The sequence below is a fragment of the Temnothorax nylanderi genome, unplaced genomic scaffold (genome assembly GCF_030848795.1).
Source record: "Temnothorax nylanderi isolate EJ_2023f unplaced genomic scaffold, tnyl_v1.0 TNYL_tig0161_pilon, whole genome shotgun sequence".
Classification (NCBI taxonomy): domain Eukaryota; kingdom Metazoa; phylum Arthropoda; class Insecta; order Hymenoptera; family Formicidae; genus Temnothorax; species Temnothorax nylanderi.
The window spans coordinates 102,937-115,837 of NW_027249223.1; the positions used below are offsets into that span (position 1 = coordinate 102,937).

At 34.9% G+C, this 12,901-nt stretch overlaps 2 protein-coding genes across 2 annotated transcripts in view; one reads left to right on the forward strand and one right to left on the reverse strand.

Moving 5' to 3' along the window:
- The window catches only part of LOC139777755 (uncharacterized), a 185,653-nt gene that overhangs the window by 79,781 nt on the left and 92,971 nt on the right, over window positions 1–12,901 (forward strand). The window contains exon 4 of the mRNA XM_071715356.1: window positions 5,457–5,549. Coding sequence (XP_071571457.1) covers window positions 5,457–5,549 — 93 coding nt within the window. The remainder of the gene's footprint in view (window positions 1–5,456; window positions 5,550–12,901) is intronic.
- On the reverse strand, window positions 5,977–8,500 carry LOC139777768 (uncharacterized). The gene has a single exon (XM_071715368.1). The coding sequence runs from the start codon at window positions 8,260–8,262 to the stop codon at window positions 7,192–7,194; it is 1,071 nt and encodes a 356-aa protein (XP_071571469.1). The 5' UTR covers window positions 8,263–8,500; the 3' UTR covers window positions 5,977–7,191.

A 12,901-nucleotide genomic window follows, 5' to 3' on the forward strand; every position in this document is an offset into this window, starting at 1 on the left:
AACAATCAACAAACAAATACAAATGCTTGATAACCAGCAACAAACGCTACAGCACGCAGCAAAGAACCAGCTGAAGATCATCAACGCCACATTAGGCCACATGGAAAAATTAGAGCGAACGCTATCATACAACGAAAATTTACTGGCAAACGTTACAAGGAAACTGCACGACCAATTCATACATCGAGAGGAAATAGACGAACAAATACTATTGATAACCGCTATCCTAGCTGACCTCACGACAGACATAAACGATATTACAGACTATTTAACATATACAAAAAATAACATTTTACTTACACGCGTACTTCCCATAGAAAACATAATCGTAGAATTAAAGGAAGCAACCGCACATTTAACCAGAGGATTAAACTTTCTATTTAAAATTCAGACAGGGATTTGGAACACTATCCAAAAATACGTAGACGTAAGCGCGTACTACGACAATTCAAACGTGTATACTATCCTCGCGTTTCCAATAGTAGCATACTCGATATACGAAATTATAAAAATTACACCCGTACCAATACACAACGACTATAATGTATTCACATTACTAGAACCCTCACACACGCTATTAGAAATAAACCGAGAAAATCATAATTATATAATATTAAAGGAAAGCGAATTAAATAAATGTACGCGAGAAACTACTAAATTTATATGCGATCAAAATTTTCCCGTGTATTTTGTAACTGCGAATGCACCAAGCGAGGTGCAGCTTTATGTAAAAGCGCCTAGATACATAGAAAATCGTGGACAACGCCACATCATCTCAAACGTAACATTTTGGATAACATTAGCCGAACCTCAAACATGGTTATATTCCACTCCAAAAATATCGGGAATAATAATTCAGTGTAATGAGATGCCAGAAAATAAAATTAAAATTGAAAAAACCGGAAAAATAACATTACGCGATAATTGTAAAATAACTACACCAGATATAATTTTAAAAACAAAAAACCGAATTTATACTAAACATGTACAAATGTATTTACCAGAATTCAATGTAACTAATACCATAGAAAAAAGTATAACCTTAGACAACAAATTAGATTCCGAAAAAGAAATAAAGTTAGAACCAGTAATCAAAGATCTGTCGGAATTAATAAAATTAAGTTTAAGTCTAGATGAAATTAAAAAAGAAGTGGAAAATAACCAACCCAGCGTTTTTTCAAATAAGAATATTGTATATCCTGTAGGTTCCGCGACTATAATGGTAGTCGTAGTAAGCATTATACTTGTAATTATTTATGTAATAAAGAAAAAAGGGAATCATTAAGAATTTAAAAGGGGAAACCACAGCATACATATTAGCATATAAGAAAATTAGATTGTAACCTCTCAGGAAAAAGAAAAAACACAAATAAATAAATAACGAAAAACTTCGAATACCTCAGTTTTTCTTTTTCCGCGGGGGAAGGGATGTTGTGAGCGCACAACGTATTCGCGATAAAGTATGGCACCTGGCAACACCGAGGGCCGGATTACTTGGTAATCCGACCCTAGCGACGAGGACCGATGACGCGAAAGCCAGCACGCGTCGCGGTAATGACCATATATGGTCATTCGGGATATCACCAGCCCGCTAGGACTTTGATCGCGAAGTCAAAACCGCTGACTGCTAAGTCAGCAACGCCGAGGCGATAAAAAGCCCGCCCTTCCAAGGAACGGCGGGCAGTCTAAGAACCGAGTGCGTACCGCGAGACAACGTAACGTTAGTGTAATTGTAACCCGCAAGTCAGGGAAAGTAAGTGAAATAAACCACGTGTACCCAAGATCTATCCTTTATAATTAAACGCATTTACAACCAAAATCACGCGAGTGTTGTTCTTTCCCTCCAATTCGGCGGATCTCAAGAACTCGGTGCCGACCCTGATCTCCAATTCAAGGCAACGGCACAACACCCTATTTCATATATAATTCATTATACACACATTTGGTTGATTAGATCTAGTTTTATATGCGATCAAAGGTCCATATACAAAGTTTATGAAAACAAAGCTTCCTCTATGAGGAAGCAAAATACTAATTACGTAACAATTAATAACATTTAGGTAGAAGTGAATTTTACGCATTACTCAAGAAATTGGTAATTCATCAGAGAAAAATTTCTATTTACGTGAAAATTAGTATTTGGGCGAAAATGAATTAATTTTTTTGCAAATTGATAATTAGTAGAAGTAAATTCTTTATTAAAATAATTAATAGAGTTTGTCAAAAATGAATTACTACTTATTTGAAAATTAATAATTAGTGAAAAATAATTACTAATTTTTTCAATAATGAATAATCAGTCTCAGGTAAAAAAAAAATATATATATTATTTATATTATGCGAACATGACAAACATATAGAATGTATAACATTAACATAATTGTTTCTTTAAACCACGTTTAACTGCAATAATTAAACAATTAGTTTGTCATGTTCGCATAATATAAATAATTTCATAAAGGGGCTAGCGAATATTTACGCGGGCGACATGTTGCGTCTTACATTTATTAACCGGTTATTGCGATAAATATTATCACATGCCTCTGTGATCGAATTGGTACGACGCCCTACACGGAATGAGGGAATTTCCAGGTTCGAATCCTGGCTGAGGTAATATTTTTCGGAATAATTTCTTTACAGTTTTTAGATAATTAAATCGCGCCGATTTAATTACGGGGAGGGAAGGGTTTTTAATGTTCCAACGATAGCTGTGTTTTAGTCCGACATTTATCGGCTCGCAGTTTTAAATTGGAATATATATGTATATTCGTCGCTTGTAATATATAATTATAAGCATTAAGAACGAGCTTTGTTCGCTAGCCCCTTTATGAAATTATGCAATAATTAAATTATATTAAACCAATTAATAATTTTTAAAATAAGTAATTTACTTGAGACTAAATATTCATTATTGAAAACATTAATAATTATTTTTTACTAATTATTAATTTTTAAATAAGTAAATAGTAATTCATTTTTTACAATATTATTAATTATAATTTAAATTCTCATCCTCAACGTTCAAATAATAATGCAGATTTTGACAGTTCTTATAAAAGACGAGCTGTTGAGTATTGGCGAAATTGGGGCACTGATGAAAGAAATTACGGCGAGAAAAAGAATCGTTCTCTAATAGTAATACAAAATAAATTAGAAGTTTCATCTGAACGTCAGTTAAGGCGATGGGAAGAACGATTACAATGAGGTAGAAGTCGTATTGAGGGTATTTTAAAAATTATTACATTTTTAGAAAACCTAGATATATATTATATACATATATACAATTATAAAGCATATAGAAAACTATAAAAATTTTACTTACAACATTTTTTATATATCTTATTGTTTCGACAATAATTACTTACGCACATAGTACGGATGAGCATGGATAGCGTATATACGGAGGCGTTTGTAATTAATTCTTGAAAATGGTTTATCGTAACATAACTCTATTATATATGGTTGAATTCGTAAAAAAATAACCTTTTATTTGGTGATAAAAAATTTTTAAATTTTTGAAAAAAATGTATTGATGGCGGGGGTATATTTAAAAATAAAAGAAATAAAAAAGTTATTTTGTCATTATTTCAAAGTACTTTTGAAGCCATTTAATTTCCATTTTGGAAACATTTTTTTATCTCTTATAGTTTTGGAGATATTCGGCCCGAAAGAGAAAAACCGATTTTTTTCGAAGGGGTGTTTCACCTCCTAAAAATGAATTAGAGCGCCTATAAAAAAATACGTGTATTTTCGATTTGTGTGTTTAACAACATACTTAAAGGAAATTCAAATCGGAGCCGGACAGTTGTGGTAGTTCCTTGTCAGCCTAAGTGATGTTATTTAAAAAAATATATATGAAATCTTTAAATTGCGTCAATTACAAAGAGAATATATATATATTGCTTTGAAAAATAATTGCTGTGCAACTACTTTAAAAAAATAAAACCCAAGTGTAACATATCTTAGTGCTCCCAATAAAAATATTTAATTAAAATAAAATAAATAAATTTTTCTTGTAATAAAGTAGAGGAGACCGGGGCAAACTCGACACAATTTTTTCAAAGGCAATTTTCAACAATTAATTAAAATTTTCAAGCAAATTTAATGGTACACATTTAAAGAGCGTTCCTTTAGGTACAAAATTGCTTAAGGAAATTTTGCTGTACGTCGCTTAGTTTTGCCCCCAGGAAAGGAAAGTGACGCGAAGACAAATTTTCGAATTGAAAAATGCCGGGGCAAACTCGACACTTTGCTTGATCGACACAATTTGATCTGAAACTTATTTTTTATTGTCTGAAACTAAATATACATTTGTTTATCGTGTATTTAGAAAGTACAAAAATTTGGAATTAAGTAAAACAATCATTGGAAATAAAGAGAACAAAAATTGTTGAACATTCAATTATTTTCATCTAAACTCATGTCTGAAAAACAATTTATGCAAGTAAATTCGCGATTACACGTGCGCACACATTTGTCATGGGCCATATAGCTGCATCACAAGCATCGTTTATTATTGGGAGCCAATAAAACGGCGTGTCGACTTTGCCCCGAACGTAGTTTTTTACTTTTGTTACTCCAAAAATATATAATTTTTGAAAATATGCAAAAACTATTATCGGATTCGTATAAAGCATCGAATTTCCCATCAAAATCACTTACCGGTAGATTCGCAAAAGTAAAGCTCGATAAATGAGTAGAAATTTTCGAGAGATCAGAAAAATTACTTTTCACTATCAAAAACGCTTATGTCGCGTTAAAATGTCACCAAATTCCGTCGATAATACTGGCACATAAAGACGCATTTACAGTAGGATAGGCAAGTTTCTACGATAGATTTAAATTGGCAAAAAGCCTAGTGTCAAGTTTGCCCCGATGTCGAGTTTGCTCCGGTCTCCCCTACTCAAAGTTTTGAATAAAAAACAATAAAAATAATTTAGGGAAGAATGCGATGGAAGTATAAAGGCAGCGCCAAGTTCTTTTACAAAAAAAATTTATTTATTTTATTTTAATTAAATATTTTTATTTTATACTGCCACCTTTTTAATTCTTAATAAAATGATTCTTTGTAATATTATAATTTTGTTAAAAAGAATTAAATCTATTACTTGGGTTGGAATAGGAAGACCCTTGAATGGGAGAACAGAGATATGCACCACTTAGGTTTTATTTTTTTTAAATAGTTGCACAACAATTATTTTTTAAAGCAATATTATATTCTCTTTGTAATTGGCGCAATTTAAAAATTTTATATATTTTTTTGGAATAACATATCACTTAGGTTGAGTTAGGTAACGCAATTTTGTGATATAATTTTGTTAAGGAGAAATAAAGCTACTACCACTTAGGTTCGGTTTTTGGATTTACATTACAATTTACTCAAATGTTTTCTCTTTATTATGCATTTGCATAAGATTATTTGCTGAACTAATAAATACGTGATATTTGTTATGCAGGAACGTTTACTACTACGTCAACTACTACAACGAAATTACACCGTAAAATGGAGATCCAGACCTTAGAGAAGTCAGAATCTAATAACAGTGGTGGTAAGATTTAAATATTATCTAGATATTATTAGTTTACCGTATATATATGGGGCATTCCATGCCAAATCGACCTGGGTTTGACCTTCGACCTCTCGGATTTGGTCGGCGATTTTTTATGTTATTGTTCCAACTCTAAAAAGCACTCAGATTTTTTTTTATAAAATTGATTTAGTTGTAATTTTTTAAATTGACATATCGATGGCCACAATTTAAAAATATGAACAAATTTTCAAAAATCCTGTGTCAGATATCAAAATTTTTAAACCTAGACCCAAAGTGGGCCGGCGATTGCTTCTAATTTTTTCGAGGTTTTTTCGAGTTTTTTTTTAAATATTGAAATAATTAAAAGCAGACGTCAGTCCACCGTAGGCTGTTGCTTAAACATTTTTATATACAACAGAATTTTTGAGAATTTTTGCAAATTTTTTCAAAGTACCTTTCCAAAATAAAAAGAAATTGCGTCGGAAAAATCTAAAAAAATTCTCAAAAATCCTGTGTTATATAAAAATGTTCAAGCAACAGCCAAACCAATTTAAGTGGTTTTACGTCATTTAATGATATATTATACGTACTTACATATATAATGATATAATAATAATAATATAATAACGATAATAATTAATCTTTCAAATCCAGAGAAAATCCATTATTTTCACAAATTGCAAAAAAGCTCTCCGCTTTCCTCTGCTATAACTCGTTAACTATTTATCTGAGAAAAAAGTGTTCGAAACAAAAGTTATAGAAAATTGTATGCTCTACAACTTTGTAACAAACACTTTTGCTCTAAATTGCAGTGAAAACGAGATATTCGTGAAAAACCAGAGTATGGCGCCATTTTTTCAAAATGGCGGCGCGAGCGGCAGCTTGCCGAGGTCGCAAACTTAGGATTTTTATTAGGACCCCAAAATGAACCAAATTGCCAAGTATAAACAATTCTTGACCTTTTGCAACCTCGAACCTACTCATTGACTGGGCTATGTTATATTCACGAAACTTTAGTAAATAACACGTTATTTTCATAAATATATAGGGGGAGTCCGGAAGAGTTGAACCACGTTTTACTTAAAGGTCCATAAAATTTAGTGTAATTGATCTATCGATTTGTTTTTTATGTCAAAGTAAAGCTTTATTATATGGCTACAATTTGTGGATTAATTATTTCAATACGTTTATAAACGTAAATGATATATTAAATTTAAAAAAAAACCGAGATTTGGTTCATCTCTCCTCAAAGGGCGGGAGACATGACCGTGGGTGTAGGGAGATTTGACCATATCCCATAAACTCATGGAAAAAAATTATAAAAACATATTTAGACTTTAGTTTATTAAAAACTCACAAATTTTGACTTAAAATCACATTTCTAATGTTTAATTGACTTTTGAGAACAAAATTAATAAAAAAAAAATAAAAAAAAACATTGAACTGAACATCTATGCCTTTACATGGTTTTAATTAATTTTAAAAACAAAAAATAAAACCTCAATTTTAAAAACAGAAATAAAACTTGTCAATTTAAAGTAACTAAAAATAATCATTTGAGATCATTTATAAACTAAAATAGTCAAAAATTAAACAGTTCAAACATTTAAACTTCTGTCTCAGTAGCCCTTAACTAAAGAATTTTTCTTTTAATCGCTTGCTACTTTGATTCATTTATTTTCTGAGATTTCTTTGGTTTCTTTCTCTTTGGTTCTTCTTGTGTTTTAAGTGTTTCGTGTTTTTCTTGATCATTTTTTTCCGGCGATTTTGTTAATATTTTAGTTTTTCCAAGCTGACGACCACGCCGTGTAGATTTTCTTGGCGCAGCTTTAGGATATGGTTTGATCATTTCTGGCGTGGTGAAACTTTTAGGTGCATCTTGGCCGTCTGCTGTAGAAGTCGATGGAATTGGTGACCTAGCAGATACATGTCCTTCTGCTGTAGAAGTGGTTGGAAAAGATGACGCACATGGATCCCTGTTTGTCTCGGCAGTTTCTGTAACCATTCCTAGAATAGATGGCGAAGCTGGCGAACGAATAGGTGGGCCTTGTTCAACGGCTATTTCTCTGTCTGTGACTGCAGAGCACAAGAAGTCTTCATCACCGAATATTTCAGGATTAAACGGGTGTATTCCTGACTTTCTAAAGCCACTCATGATATTAGCTCGACTAAAAGCTTGTGACACTACGTCTCTTACAAAACCAGGGATATTGTAAATTGTGACTGTTTTTCCGGGGTTGGACAACATCCAGTTACTCATGACAATATTGTATCTTGTCTTGAATGAGGAATAGACAGCAATATCTAGTGGTTGAAGTTTGTTGCTACAGTGAGGTGGAAGAGTTAACAGTGTTATTCCATTTTCTTTTGCAAAATTAATACCCTCAATACTCACGTGACTTTCGTGGTTGTCTAAAATCAAGAGCGTAGGGTTTTCTCTAGAGACACAAGAATATTTTACAAAATGTTTCATAAATTTAAGGAAACTCTTAACTGTCATCCAGCCAGATGGATATGCATCACCGTCTGATCCTTCTGGACCATTGTCCACAAAAGATTCGTTATATTTTACCCGTGGAAATATAAAAAATGGTGGTATGACATTACCAATTGCATTAACAGCAAAACAAACTGTTACAAGAGTACCTCTATCAGCTGAAGTCACTTGTCCAACCTGACGATCTCGTTTGCTGGCTAACACCTTGGGACACCGTTGCACCGTAGTGTGCATCCTGTTTCGTCACAATTATAAATATTTTGTGGCTCGAATTTAAACTTTTCTCTCACCTCTTTCAAATTTTCAAAAAAATTGCCAACATTTTTTCTGTTAAAACTGGTAGCTCTAGAGAGACTTGTTGCCTCTGGTGTCCTCAAGCTTATCCCAGGATTCCTTTTTAAGAAGCCACGAAACCAGTCTTTCCCTACAGACTTGTTTTGCAACCAGCTTTCTGGGAACTTTTTCAAATTAGCCTGTGCATATTCGCATGCGAACATCATGGCGGCCTTTCTAGTCAGACCATAGTTCATTTTACTGCAAGTTAACAAGTAATCGACTAGTGATTTTTCTTCTTGTAGCGTAAAAATTTGAGCACCTTTGTATTGACTTCCTTTAGCTTCCATCTTTTTCAATTTGGTTCCGTCCGTCACATATCTACTTAACGTAGTTCTATTTATATCGTATTTGATTGCAGCTTTTCTTATAGACATGCCTTTTCCAATGTCTTCTAACGCATTCTTCAACGCCTCCTTACTGAATTTATGTCGTCGGGTAGCACCCTTTTTCGATTTGTATCCAAATGGCATCTTGCCCTTGAGAATTAAAGAAAAAGTTAAAATTAGAATAATAGAAATCTTTATAGGCAAAAGAGGGGACAGTTGAGCCACTGGCCGGGATAGTTGACTCACACTGGTCATCTCTCCCCACTTCGGGTGGTTCAAATCTCCCCCGGTACTATCTTGATTTTAATACAGTTTTACAGAAAAAATAAAAATGATAGGTTAAAAATCTTAACACTATCTCAAATTACAATATTATATGCTGTAAATAACGTATAATATTTTTACAAACCGTGATATATAAAAGTATGGCGACAAACTAAACAAAAATTTTTTTTTCACTTTGAGCACGTTAAAACACGTTTGTCTCATTCACAGCCGAAATGAGCTGCCGAGCGCCATGTTATCACGTGACATAGTAGTGGCGGATGACACGTATGTCGCGGCTTGGCAACGGCGTTCTTGGCGCAAAATTTGAACGAGATATTTGAAGTGGTTCAATTCTCCTCTATGGTCAAGTCTCCCGGACTCCCCCTACACTCACCCGTAAAAAAATGGGCCACTTGAAATCAGTTATAAAAGCACCAAATTCAAAGTTACATATCTTTGTGAAAAATAATCGCAAAGTGATATTTAAAAAAGCATGTTAAAGCTTGAATTCTCAGCTTTTGAATGCTTCGAGGCTCGTTTCTCTGCGAAGATTTTACTACAAACGGCGCTAATTTAAAGTGGACCTTACAAAATTGAAGAAAAAAACTTCGACTTTCATAGCGTGCACGTGAAAAAAAATTTATTCTCCAAATTTTATCGATTGTATTGTAAAATTTAACATTTTTCTCGTTAAAATGCTTTTTTAATCATTGCGCTACCATTTTTTTTCACTGACGGGAACGGTCGGAAGTGTCCCTCACCGATTTGGATGGGCTTTGGATATGTTGTAGAGCATCAAAAAATATTAGACACGTATTTCTTTTTAGCGGCTTATCTCAAGGGGTTTAGGGGTTGAAACAACCCCTCGAAAATAACGAATTTTATAGTTTTTAGCGAATATCTTCGAAAATATAAGGCGTAACGAAAAAAAATTTATACGAAATGTTTATGGCTTTTTGTGCTCTTTACAATGGCGTAATCAGATTTTACAAATTTGTCTAATTTTTTAATTTAACCCCACCCCACCTATTATTTTTGCCAAATATAACAATTTTTCCAACGCAAAAATTTAAGAGCGTCGAATGCCAAATACATCCATGTGTGACATTCCACGTCAAGTGGCCCCTCCCTCTGTCCAAAAATTGAAGCGACTTTAAATATTGAGTTTGGGCTTAAAATGTTCGTATAAGCGAGGGCTTTCGAAATTTGAGTGGCCTTTTTGACAAACTCCATAACCCCATGACCCCATAAGCAAAATAACCCAAAAACCTGATGAAGTGATCTTACAATATGATTTATACGACTTGTCTCATCTCAATAATCGCTTTAATTAAGCTGTTTGGCCCTAAAACCCTCATAAACTATTAACCCCATGACCCCTTGATCTTATAACCCTCAAAACCCCATAACCCCATAACCATATAGCCCCATAAGCTTCGAAACCCCTATAATCGAAACCATCGCACTTTGATTATCTTTCTATACCTCCGTAATCCTGTAATTCCATAACCCCTTGACCCTAAAACACCAAAACCCCATAACCCCATACCCCTATTCTAGAATATGTCCAATTACAAATTTGAATACGCATCATGTCTTACCTGCACAATGTCACGACTCATTCCAAAAACTGCATTACCATGTCGTCAGTATCCAAAAACTCCATAAAAATTATAACTTAATGAGTCTGACTTTGTAATCTATTCAAAATTAGTGTTTTCTCAAAATTTGTACTGGTTTTAGCGTTACCCATCCTGACCACGTGGAGGTACCAGTCATCCCAGTACAAATGTTGAGAAAACACTAATTTTGAATGGATTACAAGGTCAGACTCATTAAGTTATGATTTTTATTGAGTTTTTGGATACTGACGACATGGTAATGCAGTTTTTGGAATGAGTCGTGACATTGTGCAGGTAAGACATGATGCGTATTCAAATTTGTAATTGGGCATATTCTAGAATGGGGTTATGGGGTTTTGGTGTTTTAGAGTCAAGGGGTTATGGGATTACAGGATTACGGAGGTATAGAAAGATAATAATCAAAGTGCGATGGTTTCGATTATAGGGGTTTAGAAGCTTATGGGGCTATATGGTTATGGGGTTATGGGGTTTTGAGGGTTATAAGATCAAGGGGTCATGGGGTTAATAGTTTATGAGGGTTTTAGGGCCAAACAGCTTAATTAAAGCGATTATTGAGATGAGACAAGTCGTATAAATCATATTGTAAGATCACTTCATCAGGTTTTTGGGTTATTTTGCTTATGGGGTCATGGGGTTATGGAGTTTGTCAAAAAGGCCACTCAAATTTCGAAAGCCCTCGCTTATACAAACATTTTAAGCCCAAACTCAATATTTAAAATCGCTTCAATTTTTGGACAGAGGGAGGGGCCACTTGACGTGGAATGTCACATGTATATTTTTATTATGATACCATTATTCGATTTTTGGCAAGACGAGATGATATGTGGTATAGGCGTCGCGCTGTAGGTAGGTGTTGCGTTATTTCTGTTCAGTTACGCTGTACGCTTAAAAATTTCCATTTGTGCAAATTTTCTCATACTACAATATATACTATATACTACGACATAATATGCGATGAAAGTCCAAGCAGAGGAAAAGATATCACGTCATCCGAAGTTCAAATGGCGTGTGCGCAAAACAGTGTTAAATACTCGTCGAAGTAAATCAACAACCAAAGTTCACGCATTTGAATATCATTTGCTCGTGTCATAATTCCGGAAAGCAAGCATTTCAGATCGTAAGTTTGAAGTGTAAAGAACTGTGTGTTGTACGCTGTTGTTTTGTGAACATGTAAGTGCATTTTTAATGTTAACTTTTATTGGTTTCTTACGCTTGTTACTTTTTCCTTTAATATTGAATATTTAATATAATTTTTTATTTAGCTCTTACTCAATTCTTTGCCAGTTTTGCCAGTGACTATATAATCTTTTGAGAAAGGTGCACTTGGACACTGTACATTTGGACACCGTTCATTTGGACACGATCAATTGAACACCGTTTATTTGGACACGGTACATTTGGACACCGTTCATTTGGACACGGTCATTTGGACACGATCAATTGGATACCGTTTATTTGGACACGGTTCATTTGGACACGGTGCATTTGGATAACGTTTATTTGGACACCGTTTATTTGAACACGATCATTTGGACACGATCAATTAGACACCGTTTATTTGGGCACGTTTCATTTGGACACGGTGCATTTGGACACCGTTCATTTGGACACGATCATTCGGACACGATTAATTGGACACGGTTCATTTGGACACGGTTCAATTGGACACGGTTCGTTTGGACACCGTGTATTTGGACACGGTTTATTTGGACACCGTGTATTTGGACACGGTTTATTTGGACACGGATCATCTGGACATCGTAAAAAATACGGGCTGTGCAGTTGGACACCGTAAAAAATGCGGCCTGTGCAGTTGGACACCAAAATGCGCGATCTGTGCAGATGGACATGAAAATGCGCGACTTGTGCAGTTGGACACCGAAATGCGCGACCTGTGCAGATGGACACGAAAATTATAGACAAGTTAATCATAAATTATGTTAATATTGTTGCATCCTTACTCGTCAATATATCCTATATAATATATCAAAGTACATGCGTGGGCAGGGGGGACTTCGCTCCCCCTGCACCCCCCCATGGTCGGTATGAGTGGACCTAGGAGTGTGGGCGGGGGGGCTTTGCCCTCCCCCCACACCCCCCATGCACGTGGCGGTGTGGGTGACTTTGAAGCGTAGGCAGGGGAGCTTCGCCCCTCCCCCCCGCACGACCCCTAGGACACGCCTTCGGCGTGCCCGGGTAGGAAATGTACCTCGCTTTAAGCGTGAGCGGGGGTGCTTCGCCCCCCCCCCTGCACTCCACCATGCACGCGCATTTTGGTGTCCAACTGTACAGGCCGCGCAT

What these genes read in the sequence shown, in the direction of transcription:
- LOC139777768 (XM_071715368.1), bottom strand. Translation starts at nt 8,262, where the DNA reads ATGCACACTACGGTGCAACGGTGTCCCAAGGTGTTAGCCAGCAAACGA.